At 45.2% G+C, this 20221-nt stretch overlaps 2 protein-coding genes across 2 annotated transcripts; both read left to right on the forward strand.

Moving 5' to 3' along the window:
- Positions 1–226: 226 nt before the first annotated feature.
- On the forward strand, positions 227–2790 carry LOC139262577 (ferritin, higher subunit-like). Its single transcript, XM_070877739.1, has 4 exons — positions 227–328; positions 1756–1902; positions 2128–2253; positions 2635–2790. The coding sequence occupies exons 1-4, from the start codon at positions 227–229 to the stop codon at positions 2788–2790; spliced, it is 531 nt and encodes a 176-aa protein (XP_070733840.1).
- A 7600-nt stretch (positions 2791–10390) lies between these two features.
- LOC139262212 (ferritin heavy chain-like) lies at positions 10391–19184 on the forward strand. The gene is made up of 4 exons (XM_070877358.1): positions 10391–10492; positions 13272–13418; positions 18596–18721; positions 19029–19184. The coding sequence occupies exons 1-4, from the start codon at positions 10391–10393 to the stop codon at positions 19182–19184; spliced, it is 531 nt and encodes a 176-aa protein (XP_070733459.1).
- Positions 19185–20221: the final 1037 nt, after the last annotated feature.

Here is a 20221-nt window from a genome sequence, read left to right on the forward strand (position 1 = left end):
AGTGACATCACCAAGACTGATCTCCCCCAGACCCCTCCTACAAATCCCCTCTCCTTTGTTAATTGGTGCCTCAATTCCTGATTGGCTCTGAGGGATTGTCAATCATCATTGGTGATGTCATACCCTGTTTGACTGCAGCTGTTCCAATAGTATAAATATAGGAGCTTGTGCAAGACTGTGTGAGTTTCAGAATTGTGCAGAGGATAGTGAAATATAGATAGTGAAGATGGCTTCCCAAGTGTGTCAGAACTACCACAAGGACTGTGAGGCTGCTGTCAACAAGCATATCAACATGGAGCTCTGTTCCTCCTATGTTTATCTCTCCATGGTGAGTTGTGTATTCCTTGTTGCTGCATTCTGAAAAGTTGTTAATTCTCCAGTTCAATGAATTGGCTTTATGTTGTATTTCTCTGGACTTCCTTCCCTGGGGGAGCAGAATCTTTGGGCAGTGAGAACTTCAGGTGTGTAATACAGGGGATCTTGTTGAGTTCATGGACTGCTCCTGACAGCAGCTGCCCTCTATTGAGGTTTAATATTGGAAACCAGCTCAGCTGCTGCCTGAGTGTGTGACAGAAGAGCACAAACCTGGTCAGGGGCGTGTTGACCTGAAACAATGTTCAGTTTCAGTGGGGGACTGCAGTGAGTGAAATGTGGGTAGGTTCTCATTAGTGCTCTCATTAATTGGAGGTGATGTACTGAGAATCCTGCTGTTGGAGCCCTGCTCACTGCTGAGATCTCTTGCACTATTGTTGTGTAAACTACTGGAGTGGAGGATTTTTCTCACTCCATGTCCAAACTTTGATTAGAATGGAAGAATAATCATTTCTATAATGCCTTTCACTACCTTGGAATATCCAAAGTGCTTTGTAGCCAATGAAGGAGTTAAGTGTAGTTACCTGTTATGTGGGAAATGCAGCAGCCAATTAGTGCACAGGATGCTCCCACAAACTGAAATGAGATAATGATCAGATCATCTGTTTTCGTGGTGTTGGTTGAGGGATAAATATTAGCCAGGACACTGCAGAGAGCTCTCTGCAGTAGTATTTAGAACATGGAGAAGGCTTGAGGAACCAATGGCTGACTCCAGTCATTCACTCAGATCATTGCTAATCTTGTACCTCAACTCCACCTCCTGCACTGTCCCCATATCCTTTGCTATCCAAAAGTCTATTGCTCTTGAATATACTCTGACTGGAATTCTCTACCCCAGGAGTTGTGGAGGCTCAGAGTCATCACATTGAGTTTAGAAATTCCTCCTCATCTCAGTCCTCAATGACCCCTGGTTCTTGACTCTCCAGCAAGGGGAACCATCCTCCCTGCATCTAATCCTTCAAGTCCTGTAAGAATTTTGTACATGCCTAATGACATCACCTCTCATCCTTCGAACCTTGAGAATAGAGGCTCAGTCTGCTCAATCTCTCCTCCTTGATCTTTCACATGCACCTGATGACTGACACACTCTTGTGTGAATGACACAGTAGAGGAGGTATTGCTTATCCAGGAGTAGAATTTAGTTTGACTGGACATTAAATATAATCCTGAACTTTAGTTTTATATGTTCAACCAGCAAAGGAAAAACTTTCATCATGCTATGGGGAGGTGAGGCTCAACTCCAATTGATGAAGTCAATGGCATTTTGCTAGTTTACAAATGGTGTCTATCTTTTTAAGAATTCATTCATTCTGTGGAAAAATAACTCTTGCATTGTATATGAAGATCAAGGTCTAAATAGGCTGTCTTAATTTCTCTCTGCAGTCGTTCTATTTTGACCGGGATGATGTTGCCCTGTGTCACTTTGCTGAGTTCTTCAAGGAGCAGTCACATGAGGAACGTGAGCATGCTGAGAAACTGATGCAATTCCAGAATCGCCGTGGAGGACGGATCATCTTGTCTGACATCAAGGTTTGGTTCAATTATCTAGTGGCCTTCTGTCTGGATACCCTTTGACCTGATTGATTCAAATACCTCCTAAAGCAATTGATTCCATGGTTGTGGTAGTGGAATTCAGTAATTCTATATTCCTGTGACACATTTCTGATTGCTTTTTTTAATCCTATTTTCCTTTGTATTGTCTTTTGTATTTTGTTTGTACATTGTAAGTGAACTGCCTGTGATTTTCCTCTTCAGAAACCAGAGCAGGATGAGTGGAGCAATGGTCTGGATGCAATGCAGAGAGCTCTGCAGATGGAGAAGAATGTGAACCAGAGTCTGCTGGATCTGCACAAAATCTCCACTGGGAGCACTGACCCTCATGTAAGTTCCTCATGTGGGTTTCTGGGCAACTTGGAGGTGGTGGAATATTGCTATCCTTGAGCTGTTTCAAAAGTGCTCCATGCCCAATAGCTTTGTTTTTAAGGGGAGGGTGGTCTCTCTTGGGTTCTTCAGGGGGTGGGGGAGAGGACCATGAAGTTGGCCTACTGTGGACATTGAGACATAAATGGGTCCCAATGTTTCCAGGATCTAAGCTCACATTGTACAGTAGCTACTGGATCATTAGAGCAAATGTACATCAATTTCAATTGCCCTACCTGATCCTTCTCCACTCAGAGAATTAAAATCCTAACTTTGGAGGGGGGATGCTCTGATCCTTGATATCTGCTACTGGCCATAACTCATTTCCCTCTTTTCTTTCAGTTGTGTGACTTCCTGGAGACCCACTACTTGGATGAACAAGTGAAGATGATCAAGAAGCTTGGAGATCACATCACCAACCTGAAGAGACTGGGAGCCCCTGAGAATGGCATGGGAGTGTACCTTTTTGACAGGCACACTCTGGGGGAGAGTGACTAAACTGACTGGGATCAAGCTTATTGTGTTTAGTACTTGCATTTATATAATCAGGCCCATATACTGTAGGGAATGAAGGCTTGTGACTTTGTGCAAAAAGAGCTGAAACCCACAACAGTAAATAAACTGTTCAACATAGGGCTGTGTTTTGTCACCTTGTAAATTTGAGTGGTTACTTAAATGAAAAATAACACAAGTTGGTTTCCATCAAACAAGAATTACACTGACCTGTGCAACATTTATATGGGATTCAGTCCTATGAAATGTGTTTTCGCCTTGTGTAATGTCTATGTATTGACTGGGCCATTCAGGCACCTGTTATAAGATCTAAAATGTTCAATGGTGTGTTTGGACAACTGACAGTCCCATGGCATATTGGCCCAGTGCCCAAAAGTCTGGTCAGAGGTATGTATTGATAAGGTACAGAGATGTTTAGGAAGGCATGTCTGGAGCTTGGGACTGATAAGCTGTATACAATTACCTGTTCCAATGATCTGTCTTTGTACAAATGACAAATCAATCCAACAAGATGTAACATCTGCTAAACTCAGGGCCAATTTGCCAGTAATTCATTGTTGCACCATTTCAGTCCAATGAAGAAAAAGTCCTGGATTAGCTTCCTATTTAATCTATCTGCCTCGTGAACGAACAGCAGTTTGTATTCAATCGCTGCAACAGATCCTCTTCAGTTATGCAGGTCGTTCAGTAATGGGACTCACCACTGCTGCTATTGGCTTGCTGTTAAGCTTTGTAGGCAGAAAAGCAATATCTCAGCACACTGAACTCTGGGCACTACAATTGGGTGAGGAGCGAAAGCAACAGCTGTCATCAGCTTGCTGTCATAGCTTCAGTGCTGCGTGTGGATACCCTAGTCGTTCTGGGAGAGCTTCTCTTCTGTCTACTCCCCTAATGGTTGAATAACTTGCCAACACAACCTCCATTCACATGAATAAGGTATTGCAAGACTAACGATACTCCAAAAACATTTAATACTTGGGGAAGGTGTAAATGTATTTAATTCCACAAAGCAAACGGAACAAGATGTTAAACCCATTTCTGGCCACAATGCCGAAGCACTCAATTTATAAGCCCATCAATTTTTTTTTTTCTTAGTAATGAAATTCACAGTGGTACTATCACCCTGGATTCGATCTCCATTTCTCTCCTCCGTGGCTATGAATGGATACAAATGGTACTGCTGCTCCAATAATCCAGTGTTTACAAGTTATTTTTAGTAATTTAACTGAGAACTGTGTTGAGTGCAATTAAATAGCCATGCACAGACATTCCAGGTTAATGTCTTGGCAACACTCAAGCGCCTTTTGGCTATCGATGTTACAAAATGTCATATATTGATGAGCCACAGTTCCACGAGTCGGCCTGGGTTTGCGTGCTGATGGGTTTGATAGCTTCATGTATCAACAAATCTCCAGCTCACTCGATGTGAAACTTTACAGGTGCTCGTGTTTTAAGAATTACTTACAATTTACAGCACAGGAAAAAGACCATTTGGGCCAACTGGGCCATGCTGTGGTTTATGCTCCATGTGAAACTTGTCCCACCCCACTTCATCTAGACCTATTAGCATATCCTTCTATTCCTTTCTCCTTGTGTTTATCTAGCTTTCCCTTAAATGCATCTATGCTCTTTGCATTCAGAGTTATTACTGCGGGTAGCTCAGTAAACGCACCGCTGCTGCTGTGGACTTTCTGTTAAGCTGTGTGGGTAAAGAAGTGAGCAACAGCTATAAAGACCCGCAATGTTTGAGATCAAGGAAAGCATTTATTGTCTGTCACTAATTGCCTTTGAGAAGGTGCTGGTCAGCCATCTTCTGGAACCGCTGCAGTCTTGTGGTGAAGGTACTCCAACAGTGCTTTTCGGGAGGAAGTTCCTGGATTTTGCCGCAGTGACGAAAAAGGAATGGTGATATATTTCCAAGTCAGGTTGGTGAGTATCGTGGAGGTGAACTTGCAGGCATTAGTATTCCCAAACTTCTGCTGCCCTTGTCCTTCTAATTGCTAGAGCTCGTGGGATGGCTTGCGCTGCTGAAAAAGCCTTGGCGAGTTGCTGCAGTGCATCTTGTCGATGGTACACACTGCAGCCATGGTGCACCGGTGGTGGAAGCAGTGAATGTGGAAGGTGGTGGATGGGGTGCCAATCAAGCGGCCTGCTTTGTCCTGGATGGTGTCGAGCTTCTTGATGATTGCTGAAGCTGCACTCAGCCAGTCAAGTGGAGAGTATTCCACCACACACCTGACTTGTGCCTTGTCGATGCTGGAAAGACGTTAGGTGTCAGGAGGTGAGACACTCACTGCAAAATACCCAGCCTCTGGTCTGCTCTTATTACCAGAGTAGTTATGCGGCTGGGCGAGTTCAGTTCCTGATCAGCGATGACCCCCAGGGGTTAATGCTGGGGAATTCAGCGACAGTGAATGTTAAGGGCAGGTGGTTAGTCTCTCGCTTATTGCAGATAGTCATTGCCTGGCACTTGTGTGGTGCCATTGTTACTTGCCCATTATCAGCCCCACACTGAATGTCATCCAGGTCTTGCTGCATGTGGGCATGGACTGCTTCATTTTCTGATGTCTTGCAAATGGAACAGAACACTGTGTAATCATCAGCAAACATTCCCACTCCTGGCCTTTATGATGGAGGGAAGTTCATTGATGAAGCAGCTTAAGATAGCTGGGCCAAGGACACTGCCCTGAGGTATTCCTGCAGAGATGTCCTGGGGCTTAGATGATTGACCTCCAACAACCACTTCCTTTGTTCTAGATATGAGTCCAGCTCATCGAGAGTTTTCTATATTCGCATTGACTTCAATTTTACAAGGGCTACTTGATGCCGCACTCCATCAGATGCTGCCTTGCTGTGAAAGGCAGTCACTCTCTCCTCACCTGGAATTCAGTTCCTTTGTACATGTTTGGACCAAGGCTGCAATGAGATCAGGAGCCGAGTGGTCCTGGCACAACCCAAATTGGGCATCGGTGAGCAGATTATTGTCGACAAAATCTTCCCTCACTTTGCTGAAGTTTGAGTGTAGACTGATGGGGCGGTAATTGGCCTGAATGGATTTGTCCTGCTTTTTCTGGACAGGACGTACCAGGGCAGTTTTTCACATTGTTGGGTAGATGCCAGTGTCTCTGTACTGGAACAGCTTGGCTAGAGGTGTGGCCATGAATTTACAGATTGTGGTGCAATACAATTCTGCAGTTGCTGATGACCCACAGTGCCTCATGGATGACCAGTTTTGAGCTGCTAGATCTGTTTTGAATCTATTCCATTTAACACTGTGGTCAAGCCACTCACCACGAAGGAGAGTGTCCTCAGTGTGAAGACAAGACTTTGTCTCCACAAGGACTGTGTGGTGGTCACTGCTACCAATGCTGTCATGGACAGATGAATCTGTGACAGGTCGATTGCTGAGGACAAGATCAGTAGGTTTTTCCCTTGTATTGATTCTCTCACCATCTATCAGAAGCCCAATCTGGATGTTATGTCCTTCAGGACTCAGCCCGCTTGCTCATTGCTGCCGAGCCCCTCTTGGTAATGGACATTGAAGCCTATTGCTAATATCAGTGCTTCTTCCAAGTGGCCTTCAACACTGAGGAGTACTGATTCATCAGCTGAGGGAGGGCGGTAGGTGTAAATCAGCAGGAGGTTTCCATTCCCAAGCTTGACCTGAACCCATGAGACTTGATAGGGTCCAGCGTAAATGTTCAGGACTCCTACCGCTACTCCCTCCCGACTATATACCACTGGGCCGCCACCTCTGGTGGGTCTGCCCTTCTGGTGGGACAGGACATACGCAGGGATGGTGAAGGAGGAATCTGGGACATTCGCTGAAAGGTATAATTCTGTGATTATGACTATGTCAGGCTGTTGCTTGGCTAACCTGTGGGACAGCTCTCCCCATTTAGGCACAAGATACCTGATGTTAGTGAGGAGGACTTTGCAGTGTCGACTGGGCTGGGTGTACCATTGTCATGTCAGAAGCCGGTGCCGAGGTCAATGCCGGGTTGTCCATCCTGTTTTATTCTAATTATTGTTTCTCGCAGCGGTTTTTACAACTGATCGGCTTGCTTGGCAATTTCAGAGGGCAGTTACGACTCAACCACATTGCTTTGGGTTTGGAGTCATATCGGCCAGATTTCCTTCCCGAAGGACATTATTGAAGCAGGTGGGTTTCTATGACAAACCGATGGCTCCCTGGGCAAATTTACTGATACTAGCTTTTCATTCCAGATTTTAATTTCATGAACTGAATTTCAATTCCCCAGCTGCCGTGGTGGGACTTTGGATCATTAGTCCAGGCCTCTGAATTACTCGTCCAGTAACATAACCACTATGTTACCGTATTCTTTGCATCTCTCAATGGCACTTTTGGAGTTTCGATGTCACCACAACTCGTACGTTGATGAGACACAATTCTAAAAGTCATGTTGGGTTTTGCGTGCTGATGGGTTTGACGGCTTCATGTTTCAGACAAAACAAATTCTTCAGCTCACTCGATGTGAAAAAACTTCACAGCTGCCCTTGTTTTAAGAATTACATAGAATTTACAGCACAGAAAAAGGCCATTCAGCCTGGCAAATTGCAGTGGTGAGCGGTTCTTCTTGAACGTAAAACACATCAATGATGAGGTGAGGAACCGAATGAGAAAAGATCAATTTAATAGTCTTTCAATCATGAGCATGGAGAGCGAAGTACTGAGAGGACTTGACTTCACACACTGAGCCTCCTCCCAACTTCATTTAACCCTATCAGCATATCCTTCCAATCCTTCCTCCCGCAGGTGTTCATCTAGCTTCCCCTTAAACGCGTCTATGCTTTTTGTCTCAACTATTCCTATTGATAGCGAGTTAAACATTCTAAACACTCATTGAGTAAAGAAGTTTCTTTTGAAGTCTCTCTTAGATTTTTAATTATAACTTTCTATATAATTCTATGGAAATCAGAACTTTGCACCATATACCAAGTGTTGTCTAGCCAAGGTGCTAAATAAACTTACCATGCTGCACAGGGATGTGGTTCAGTTCACCTCAAATGTGTTCTCCCTGTGGCCGAGGAGCTCCTCCCAGAGTCACAGTGCGTATTTCGTCCCCTCCGGGTAACAACGGACATGATCTTTGCAGCACGCCAATTGCAGGAAAAATGCAGGGAGCAGCGCCAACCCTTATACATGGCATTTTTCGATCTTATAAAGGCCTTTGAGACTGTCGACCGTGAAGGTTTATGGAGCGTCCTCCCTCCATTTTGGATACCCACAAAAGTTTGTCAACATCCTTGGCCTGCTCCACGTCGACATGCATGCCGTGATCCTTATCAGCGGATTTGTTACAGACCCATTCCACATCCGAAGCGGGGTCAAACAGGGTTGCGTCATCGCTCCAAAGCTCTTCTCAATCTTCCTCGCTGCCAACTCCACCTCACTGTCAACAAGCTTCCTGCTGGAGTGGAAATAATATACAGAATCAGTGGGAAGCAGTTTAACCTATGCCCTCTCCAGACCAGTGCAAGACCACCCAAACCTCTGTCGTTGAACTGCAGTATGCGGACGACGCCTGCGTCTGCGCACATTCTGAGGCTGAACTCCAGAATTTAGTCGATGTCGTCACTGAGGCATATGAAATCATGGGCCTTGCACTTAACATCCATAAGGGAAAGTGCCTCCATCAGCCTGTCTTCGCCGCACAGCACGGCCCCCCGGACATCAAGATTCACGGCGTGGCTCTCGACAATGTGGACCACTTCCTATACCGTGGGTGCCTCCTGTCAACAAAGGCAGACATCGATGCGGAGATTCAATATCGCCTCCAGTGCGCCAGTGCAGCCTTCAGCTGCCTGAGGAAAGGAGTGTTCGAAGACCAGGCCCTCAAACCTACCACCAAGCTCACGCTCTACAGAACTGTAGTAATACCCACCCTACTGTATGGATCAGAGGCATGGACGACTTACAGAAGGCACATCTCGTCGCTGGAGATATATCACCAAAGATGCCTCCGTAAGATGCTGTAAATTCCCTGGGAGGACAGATGCACCGACATCAGTGTCCTCGCGCAGGCTAACATCCCCAGCATTGAAGCACTAACCACATGCGATCAACTTTTCTGGGCAGGCCACTTCGTCAACATGCCAGACATGAGACTCTCTCAGCAACTGCTCTATGTGGAACTCCTTTATGGCAAACGAGCCAAAGTTGAGCAGTGGAAACGTTACAAGGACACCCTCAAAACCTCTCTGATGAAGTGCAACAGCACCACTGATGCCTGGGAGACCCTGGCCGAAGTCCATCCTAGTTGGAAAAAGTGTATCCGGGAGGGTGTTGAGCTCTTCGAATCTCAACGCTGCGAGCGTGAAGAGGTCAGCTGCTGGGTTCAGCTGCAGGTATTCCTCGCTCTGAGCTCAGAACTGCGCCAATGGTTAACACTCATCTGTGCCTTTCTATCTCTAGAATTGACTCTTTCAATGCTCTCCTGCTGGCCTTACATGCTCCATAAACTTAAGCTTATCCAAAACTCTGCTGCCCGTATCCTAACACACACCGAGTCCCACTCACCCATGACCCCTGTGCTTGTGGACCATCATTGGCTCCCGGTCTGACAGCGCCTCAAATTCAAGATTCTTATCCTTGTATTAAATCCCACCATAGCCCTTCCCTCACCTCTTTTCCCAGCACATTGATAATATCGGTGCTGTTTCCTGCTCTCACAATAAACTGGAACATTTAATTCACTATGTTCCCAATTTCCACCCTTCACTCACCTTCACATGGTCCATTTCTGTCACTTCACTTCCCTTTCTCGACTTCTCTGTCTATCAGACAAATATCCAATGAGTTGTTTGGATGTTGCTTCAAACCCGCAGATACCTGCAAATGACCAAACTACTGAACAATCCAGAACTCTTAAAAAGACACTGAATCGCAAACAACAGAGGATTCAATGAACCTTTCAAGGTGGCCATTAACTGGTCCAGGCAGAGCACGGTCGATAGGGTGTTCTCTCTGTCTGCCTGCCTTTGTTCCGCGGCTATATCCGTGCCCGGGTATCCCTGGATTGGGAGCATGTGGTGTCTGCCGGTATGCTTGAGGCTTTCCGTCATCGGAGGGCACCAGAGGGAGGGGAGCGCAGCGTGGATACAAGGAAATAATGTAAATTTTTTAAGTTTTTATGCTAGTTTTGTCATAATGTGGATCTGACAGTTTATTCCCCCTTATAAAGGGAGCACTTATGGTTTAAGTGTTTCCGATAGCTGAATTAAAATGCCCAAAGAATAGAGAATCCAATTAAACCTGTGACTCTGGATATTTGAACTGTGTTTGAGGAAAGTTCGGACAATTGAGATCCTCATTGAGATGTCAGCCAATGATGCTCATTCTTCGAAGATCTGATTGGCTCTGGGAGTCCATCTCCCTCCTCCCTTTACTTGATTGGTGCTCTGAGAAGATGCAACTTCTGATTGGGTATTGATGACTGTCACTCATCATCAAGAGTGCCACACCCTGGATTATCCCTCAGTATAAATATTGGAGTTTGATATTAGTGAAATGTTATCTTTGTACTTTTAAAAAGTTTTTACTTTGGAAAAATAAAATATTAAGATGGCTTCTCAAGTGCGTCAGAATTACCACAAGGACTCTGAGGATGCTGTCAACAAGCAGATCAACATGGAGCTCTATTCCTCCTATGTTTATCTCTCTATGGTGAGTTTTGTATTTTTTGCCACTTTACAATGGAGACTATGTAATGTGAATTTATGAAATCCTGTGCTGTACCCAGCCCACCTATTTCTCTCTTTCTGCCCACCTGCCCCCAGCCCTGAATCTATGCAGTGAGTTCACTTTAAAGCTATAATATGATACAATTTATCTTAATTTGTATTTATTAACAAATTCTCTTTGTTTCTTGCAGCAGCTGTATCATCTGATTATTTTGATTCTTTTTTTCCTGGGATCTTGAGCTTGATGAAGTTTATTTGGAATACATTCTGTACACAATGCAAGGAATTCAGAATTTGTATCCTCATTCTAAATCACTGCATGGATTTTCCTTACCTTGCTGGTTCAATGGGTGATGTCATAAAAATAAATCTAGGCCATTTCAGAGGGATGTCAGGAAGTATTCTTTCCCACCAGTGTGGTGGAAATCTGAAACACTTTCTTTCCCAGCCATCCCTCACCTCCACGGGGAGGATGGGAAGCAAGTGTTACAAATGTTTCTGCTTCCCTCCTGTTCCTAGTATTTCTCGCCACTAATTTTCAGGACCAGTTTGTATCCTTCTGTCTTTCCTCTAACTTTTTGCAATCATAAAGCAGATAGTTAATTATCAATTATCTGTGCTCAGTGGACTCTCCCTTAACCCCTGTGACCTTCACCAAGCACCCTCAAATTCTGAGGGGTTCTCATAACTTTTATTCTGTGGTCTCTGGTTCTCCTCTACAATGCTTTGATTTGTGTAGACTGTCAAATTAATGCTGCTTGTGGTAGTTCTAGTTCCTTGGCATGAATGCAGCCAGTAAAACTCGGTTAGTTTTTCATTTTTATTATATGAATTCTGCATTGGGACTAGATCTAGTTTAGGCAATTGCTTTTACTGCCTCTCAACTAGCCTGTACAAAATGTATTTGGGTTAATAAACAATTATTATTGGAGCATGCTACTGGTGACCAGGGTATAAATCTTGTGGCAATTCCTTCACCTAATTTCCAGAGCTACAATGAATATTGGGTGCCAAGATTCAGGTTCCAGTTTTAAGCATGTTCAATCAAAGCTGAATTGGTGATCGAGTGATGCAGCACAGGAGGTTATTCAGTCCATTGTGCCTTGCTGAATGTTGGGTGGAGCGATACAACTGTTTCCATAGCCTACAAATGTTTCTAAATCACGTAAGAGGATGAGACTGGGGAATTAGTAATGGGCAACATAGAGATGGCAGAAAATCTGAACAAATATCTTGTATCTCTCTTTACAGTAGAGGACAGTAACAACATTCCAATGGTGGATAGTCAAGGGGCTATCTGGGGGAGGTACTTAATGCAATAACAATCACCTGAGGAAGTAGTACTCAGTAAGATAATTGGGCTCAATTATGTCCTGATGGCTTGCATCCTCGGGCCTTGAGAAGCAGGGATTGTGGATGTATTGGTTATAATTTACCAAAATTACCTGGATTCTGGGGAGGTCCCAGCAGATTGGAAAGCTGCAAATGTAATGCCCCTTCCTTTTTTTTTTTGAAATAAAAGAAACTTTTGACCAGTTAGCCTAATATCTGATAGGGAAAATGTTGGAGTCCATTATTAACATCGCAGGGACATTTGGAAAAGCAAAATTTGATCAGGCAGAGTCGGCATGGATTTGTGAGGGGAAGTCGTGTTTGACAAATTTGCTGGAATTCTTTGAGGATGTCATGAACAGGGTGGATGAAAGTGAACCAGTGGCTGTTTTGTATTTGGACCTCCAGAAGGTATTTGAGAAGGTGCCACAAAAGATTACGGCACAAGATGAAAGTTCACAGGCTTTGGGGGTAATATATTAGCATTGATAGAGGATTGGCTAAAGAACCGAGTCAGGATAAATGGTTCATTCTCTGGTTGGCAACCTGGATCTAGTAGAGTGCTGCAAGGATCAGTGCTGGGACCCCAACTATTTACAATCTATATTACATTCTGTCCCTCCTTCCAAGTCGGTTACGTCGCCTAGTTTGTTCCTCCCAACTTTGTATCAGTAATGTGTGAGGAGAACACACTTCTGCAGAAGGACATAGGCAGGCTAAGTGAGTGGGCAAAAATTTGACTGTAGGAAAGTGAGGTCATGCACTTTAGCAGAACAAGAATCAAAGAGCAAATGTTTATTGAAATGGAGCAAGATTGCAAAGTGTCGCAGTACAGCAGGAGCGGAGTGGGGTGGGGTGTGGTGGGTGCCTCTACTCATTTGGAATTCAGAAGAATGAGGTGAACTTATTGAAGTGTATATGATTGAGGGGGCTTGACTGGGTAGATACAGAGGATGTTTCCACTGATGGGGAGACTACAACTAGAGGGCATGATCTTAAAATAAGGGGCTGCCCATTTAGAACTGAAATATCTTGAGCGGTGTCAATCTGTGGAATTCACTGCCTGAGCTGTGGAAAGCTGAGACATTGAATAAATTTAAGACTGTAATACAGTTTCTTAAATGCTAAGGGGTTATGTGGGGATGAGTCCATGATCAGATCAGCCATAATCTTAAATGGTGGAACAGGCTCTGAGCTGTGTGGTCCACTCCTGTTCATATTTCTCATGTTAGGTTTCCCTATGGCTGGTGCTGAGATTATCCAATGTATTTACCAGGTTAATTGAGTAGGTTCTAGTTTCCATAAATATACATACAAGTTCAGTGAGACTGAGCTCTTGAAGCAAGAAAAATGAGTTTGGCTTCATGTACAGTGCCCATGCTGATGGGTCTGCCATGCAATAATCAACTACTCTTCTGATCCCTCCGCAGTCCTTCTACTTTGACCGGGATGATGTTGCCCTGCGTCACTTTGCTGAGTTCTTCAAGGAGCAGTCACATGAGGAACGTGAGCATGCTGAGAAACTGATGAAATTCCAGAATCGGCGTGGAGGCCGAATCATCTTGGCAGACATCAAGGTTTGGCTCCATAAACGAGGGCCCTTCTGTTTGGTTCCCCTTAGACTGATTGTTCACAATACATTGTAAAGGAGTTGGTTCCAATTTACAGCACAGGAACCAGCAATTTGGACAAACTGGTCCATGCTGGTGATCAGGCTCCAGATGTCGTCCTCCCACCTTGCTTTATCCAGCAACATGTCGTTCTAATCCTTTTTCCCTCATGTACTTATTTAGCTTCCCCTCAAATACATCTATGCTGTTCACCTCATAAATTTGACACCGTTAGTTGACTTAATGCAGTAATTCAATATTCTAACATATTGGTTCATGGTAACATAAACTTCTGATTTCATTTTTTCATCCCTAATTTCCTTCAATACTGTCCTATTTACAAATGTGTTTTTACTGTTTGTACTATTACATATGTGCCACCAGAGGGCACTGCAGTCAGACTTGCAGGTTACCTGTACAGGTGCGCCAGGTGCAGTACAGAAGGCAGGTCACCAGGTGTGATCCTCACCACCGAGAGTTCCATTAAATAAAGTCCTGTCCCCTCAGTACAGATTCACATGAGGCATGTAGTGAAGTCAAGGTCACTCTGGACCTACACCTTTATTTCAAGCTCTGGAATGCTGCACTTGCCTGAGACCTGTCCTTGTATACCTGTCTCTTGCAAGTGCATCACTGGTGGTAAGGTATGCTGGTGGTTACAGGTCAATCTTATTAGTCATGTATAGTATGTTATATATATTCACCCTCCCCCCCCCCCCCCCAAGGTCTTATTGTCTTTATAGGTTCAGTCTCAGGTGGTCTGCACTCTCGCATGGAGCGTCTGAGTTGTGGTTCAGTTGTTTGCCTTGGTGTCTGTTTTTCTTTGGGTGTGGTTGCCGGTATCTTGCCTGGGCTGTCTGTTGCGATTGCCCTTTCCTCAGGTTGTTCTCTCCATCTGTCCATCAGTTGTGATGCGAGTTCCACATTGTAGTCTGCCCCTCTGGTTCCACAGTGTTGTTGGTAAATCTGATTTTGACTTGGCCTACATGCCTCTGGCAGGTTTTGCCATTGTCCATTAGTACTACCAGTAGCCTGTTTCCTTCCTTGCCCGTTACTGTCCCTGCAAGCCATTTGGGACCCCTGCCATAGTTTAGTACAAACACTTTGTCCCCTATCTCATTCCATCTCCCCCTCGAATTTCTGTCATGCTACTCAATCAGCTTATGGCGCTTTGCCTCAATGATTCCATGCATGTCTGGGAGGATTAATGAGTGCCTTGTTTTTAAAGTCTTTAACATCAACAGTTGCACAGGGGGATCCCAGTCAATGAGTGCGGACGAGATCTGTATGCCAGCAGCAGTCGCGACAGGTGATCCTGTAGCATGCGACCTTGTATTTTAAGCATGCCTTGTTTAATGATTTGCACTGCTCTCTCCACCTGGCTGTTGGAGGCTGGCTTGATGTGATTTATGCCATGGTCAATTAAAAAATCTTGGAATTCTGTGCTGGTGAAGCACGGACCATTGTCACTGACCAATATGTCAGGGATTCCGTGCATTGCAAACGTAGTTGCAAGGTTCTCCAGTGGTGGAGGTTGTGCACGTGTTTAAAAATAGTGCACTCGATCTACTTTTTGAAAATGCATCTACAACTACGAGGAACATTTTGGCCATGAATGGGCCTGCATAGTCGATGTGCACCCACGACCACAGTTTGGTAGGCCAGGGCCCAGGGGCTCAGGAGACCCTCCCTGGGGGCATTGCTGAGCTGGGCACAAATGGTGCACCTTCGTACGCAGAGCTCCAAGTCTGCGTCAACACCAGGCCACCAGATGTGGGATCTGGCTATGGCCTTCATAATGATCCCCGGGTGCTCGCAGTGGAGCTCCCAGACAAATGCCTCTCTGCCTCGCAGAGGCATGTCTACTCGGCTGCCCCACATCAGGTAGTCTGCTTGTAGTGATAGCTCATGCATGCGCCTGTGAAAGGGTTTAATTCCTCGGGGCAGTCATCGCGAGCCAGTCACCAGTTAGGACACATCTTCTTACGAAGGATAGCGTGGGGTCGCTGGCCGTCCAGGCTCTGATTTGGCGAGCCGTCATTGGCGAACCTGTGGACTCCAAGGCATTGATTGCCATGACTATCTTAGTCCTAGTCATCAGACCCTTCCGTGGTCGCCAGGGGTAGCCTGCTGATCGCGTCGGCACAGTTGTCTGTGTGCCTTATGGTATAGTCATAGGACGCCAGCATGAGTGCCCACTGTTGAATTCTCACTAGGGCGTTAGCGTTTATTGCCTTGCTCTTGGATGTGAGGGGCTTGTGGTCAGTTTCTAACACGAACTTGGCTCCGAAAAGGTATAGGTGCATCTTTTTGACACTGTACACGCACGCGAGCGCCTCCTTCTCTACCATTCTGTACCCGCGCTCCGCACGCGAAAGTGACCTGGAGGCATAAGCTATGGGTTGTAATTTGCCCGCACTATTGACATGTTGCAAAATGCACCCGACCCCATACGCTGACTCATCGCATGTGAGAACTAGCTTTTTAAATGGATCAAAGATTCAAAACACTGTTGGAACACAGAAGGTTGTGTGCCTTTATTGAAGGCACGTCCCTGCCACCCCCAAAACCAATCACACCCCTTCCTGAGTAGCACATGGAGAAGCTCCAGCAGCGTGCTCAAGTTCTGCATAAAGTTCCCAAAATAATTGAGTAGCCTGAGAAAGGCGTGCAGTTCTGGGGCCTGGGTGCCAGGCGAATTGCTTCTGTTTTGGACACTGTTGGGCAGATTCCATCAGTGGCAAACCTTCTGCCCAAAAATTCAACCACTGGTGCGAGGAACAGGCACTTTGATTTCTTGACTCATAGGCAGACCTGATCCAACCGCTTTCGTACTTCCTCCAAATTATGGAGATGGGAGTCGGTGGCCCTGCCCGTGATAAGTATGTCGTCTTGCAATACAACCGTCCCCGGGATGGATTTGAGTAGACTCCATGTTGCACTGGAATATGGCAGCTGCCGACCTGATGCTGAATGGGCGTCGATTGTACATGAAAAGGCCTCTGTTAGTTGATGGTGAGTAGCTTGGATTCTTTGGTCAATTCTTGCGTCATATACACAGATGTGAGGTCTAGTTTTGAGAAGTTTACCTGCAGCCAATGTGGCAAATAAGTCCTCCACTCTGGGCAGTGGGTACTGGTCCTGTAGGGAGACTCTGTTTATGGTAGATTTGTAGTCCCCACAGATTCGTACGGATCCATCAGACTTCATGACTGGGACGATGGGACTTGCCCAGACGCTAAATTCCACAGGTGATATAATGGCTTCCTGCAGAAGCCTGTCTAGTTTGTGTTCAATCTTTTCCCTCATCACACAGGATACAGCTCTGGCCTTGTGATGGACCGGTTGAGCATCCTGTGATGTAGATTTTGACTTTGGCCCCTTTGAAAGTGCCCACACCTGGCTGAAAGATGTTCAAATTGCTTTATAACTATTGAGCAGGAGGTCCGTCCATCTAATGACATAGCATGGACATCATCCCATTTCCAGCTTAGTTTTGCCAGCCAGCTTCTCCCCAGCAGTGCTGGGGGGTCTCTGGGGACAATCCACAGGGGAAGTCTGTTCACTGTCCCTTTGTGTGTGACAGAGAGCATGGCGCTGCTGAGGACTAGTACGATTTCTTTTGGTATAGGTCTTTAGTTGGGTGTTGACCCTTGAGTTTTGATCTGTCTTTTATGCGGCCACAGTTGTTCAAATTGTTGAGGGCCCATGAGAGATTGACTCGCTCCTGTATCCAGCTCCATGTTGATGGGTATCCCATTGAGTCAGACCCTCATCATTTATAGGTGGTGTCCTGTTGTAGGAGCAGCGGCCATTGATCATGTTGACCCGCTGTACATCGGTGTCCCGGATACTATCCCCACCGTCTTCTGGTCCGCTTTCCGACCCATCCGATTTGTATACCAGCCGAGCTGTTTTTTGCATAGGTGGGTGAAATGCCCTGTATATTCACAGTTCCTGCAAACAGCCTGCAGAAATTGACACCCCCTTGATGAGTGCCCATCCCCACACCTCCAGCACAGACCGCTTCCATTGTTCCCAAAGAATGAGCTGTGTCTGGCTGATCTCTCGAGCTTCTCTCAGTTTGTAGTTGATTGCTCGCATTGTGGGTTGATGTGTGAATGTCCTTTTCTGTGGCCCTTGATGGCTTCTGGTACCACTGCCTGCTGTCGAGAGCCTGTTCTCCCAGTTTGGTCTGTGGGGGAGCAGCTTGTTTAATGCTGTGAACTACTTGTTCTGATATTTTGTTAGTTGTCGTACCTGCATTGTAAATCAACCTTGTTTCTTCTTCTCCCACCAAGAATGTCTGCAACCAGTGCTGCTGCCTCTAAGGTCAAGTTCTTGGTCTCTGAGCTTTCGGAATATGCCTGCTTGGCCTATTCCTTCAATGAAAAGTCTCTCGGCATTTCTCTCCTCAGTTCATCGGAGAACTCCCAGACTAGCCAACCTCAAGTTCTGCCATAAAGTTGGGTATGCTCTGGCCCACACAGCGTCTGTAGTTGTAGAACATGTGTCGGCTACTCGCCAGCTTCAGGTCGTCTCTTACCAGTGTGCTCAATTCTTCAAATGACTTGGGTGCCAGCAGATCCTTCATTAAAGCGTATGTTTTCAAGCCACAGCTGGTCAAGAGATGAGCTCTTCTCTTGTCTGCTTTGTCGTCTCCTAACCAGTCTTTTGTTACAAAGCTTTGCTGGAGCCTTTCTATAAATCCCTCCCAATTGTCTCCAGCATTGTACTTTTCATCTGATCCGTTGTTTGCCATTCTGTAATCCCGTAACTTGTCGCCACTAAAGTCCTGTCCCCTCAGTACAGATTCTCACAAAGCATGGAGTGAAGTCAAGGTCACTCTGGACCTGTACCTTTATTTCACAGCTCTGGAATGCTGCACTTGCCTGAGACCTGTCCTTGTATACCTGTCTCTTGCAAGTGCACACCTGGTGGTAAGGTATGCTGGTGGTTACAGGTCATATCTTATCAGTCATGTATAGTATGTTAGGATACAGTTATATATAATAATGTAAGATATGACACATTAAATGAACTAAGTTCACTACAGTTAAAGTACAATACATTGCCTCATGGAGTCATTATCAGAGCATCTAAAGACAAAAAAAAACATAGTTTAATCTGACTTTCCTCTTCAGAAACCAGAGCAGGATGAGTGGAGCAATGGTCTGGAGGCCATGCAGAGAGCTCTGCAGATGGAGAAGAATGTGAACCAGAGTCTGCTGGATCTGCACAAACACTCCACTGGGAGCACTGACCCTCATGTAAGTTTCCCAATGCTTCAATGTGGGCTTTTGGTTAAGTTGCTGTCCTTGAACTTAATTTAAAAAGATATCTGCCCAGTAGCTTTGTGTTGGGTCTATTTCAGGGAAGATTTTGTAAGTGTCTGATCCCAGAACATTTTTGTAAAGCAAGTTTTCATCTAAATGATGCAGTAATTCCATCAATTTCAATTGCACCACTTAACTATCCTCGAGTCCAAGAGGACTAAAATCCCAACTCTCAAGCAGTAAGCTCCAATGTTCCTTGATATCTGCTACTGGCCATAACTCCTTTCTGTTTCTCCTTCAGTTGTGTGACTTCCTGGAGACCCACTACTTGGATGAACAAGTGAAGATGATCAAGAAGCTTGGAGATCACATCACCAACCTGAAGAGACTGGGAGCCCCTGAGAATGGCCTGGGAGAGTACCTGTTTGACAAGCACACCTTGGGGGAGAGTGACTGAAGCTTCTGATCAGAACTCTTGTTTATACAATATGTGTGAGACTCTGTCCTACATAGAATGATGGCTTTGTACAGGCTGAGACCTGGGCTCTTGATGTGAAATGTTATCAACTGTAAATAAACTGTTCAATATTGGACTGGGTTTTGTCTCCTTGCAATTAGTGGTTGCTTATTTTCCATTTACCGTAACTTGTTTGCAGCACAAGTATTGCACTAGGCTATGCAACAATCATACATTGGCCTCCTGTGCTGTAACCACTCAGCTGGCTCTCCAAGAACACTTCAGCTAGTCCTACTCCCTTGCATTTTCCCTGTAGCCCTGCAATGTTTTTCCTTCATGTACTTGTTCAATCCTATGATTGAAACTGCTTTCACCACCCTCTCAGCCAGTGCAATCCAGATATTAACCACTCACTGCATAAAAGTTTATCCTCATGTCAGCTGTGGTACTTCTGCCAATTGTCTGAAATTTGTGTCTGCAGGTTCTCATCCCTTCTGCCAGTGTGAACAGTCCTATAATTTTGCTCTTTGCTGGGATAATTTCAATATATTGACATTTTATATTCACAAACATAAATAGGAGCAGTTGTCGCCCATTTGCTCCTTGAATGGCGGTGCAGGCTTTAAATATGATCATAACTGATCCTTTACCACCACCATGTTCATGCTTTTACCCCGTAGCCCTTGACTCCTTTTTTGAATCGAGATATCTCATCTCATCTTGTTAAATATATTCAGCAATTGGGCTCCACTGCCTTCTGTAGTCAACAGCTTCCCCATTCTGACTGAAAACATTTCTCATCTCAGTGCTAAATTTCCTACTTCCTCCCCACATCCAATCTCTCCAAACCAGTCCAAATTTCAAGATTCAATAAGATCCCCTTTCACTCTTGTGAATACAAGCCTGGTCAAGCCATTCTCTCTTTATACGACAATCTTTCCATCCAAGGAATCAGTCTGGTGGAACTTCGCTGTACTCGTTCTTGGTTAAGGAGACCCAAAACTGTGCACAATACATCAGGTGTCATTTCACCAAGG

Source organism: Pristiophorus japonicus, chromosome 4 (assembly GCF_044704955.1).
Source record: "Pristiophorus japonicus isolate sPriJap1 chromosome 4, sPriJap1.hap1, whole genome shotgun sequence".
Classification (NCBI taxonomy): domain Eukaryota; kingdom Metazoa; phylum Chordata; class Chondrichthyes; family Pristiophoridae; genus Pristiophorus; species Pristiophorus japonicus.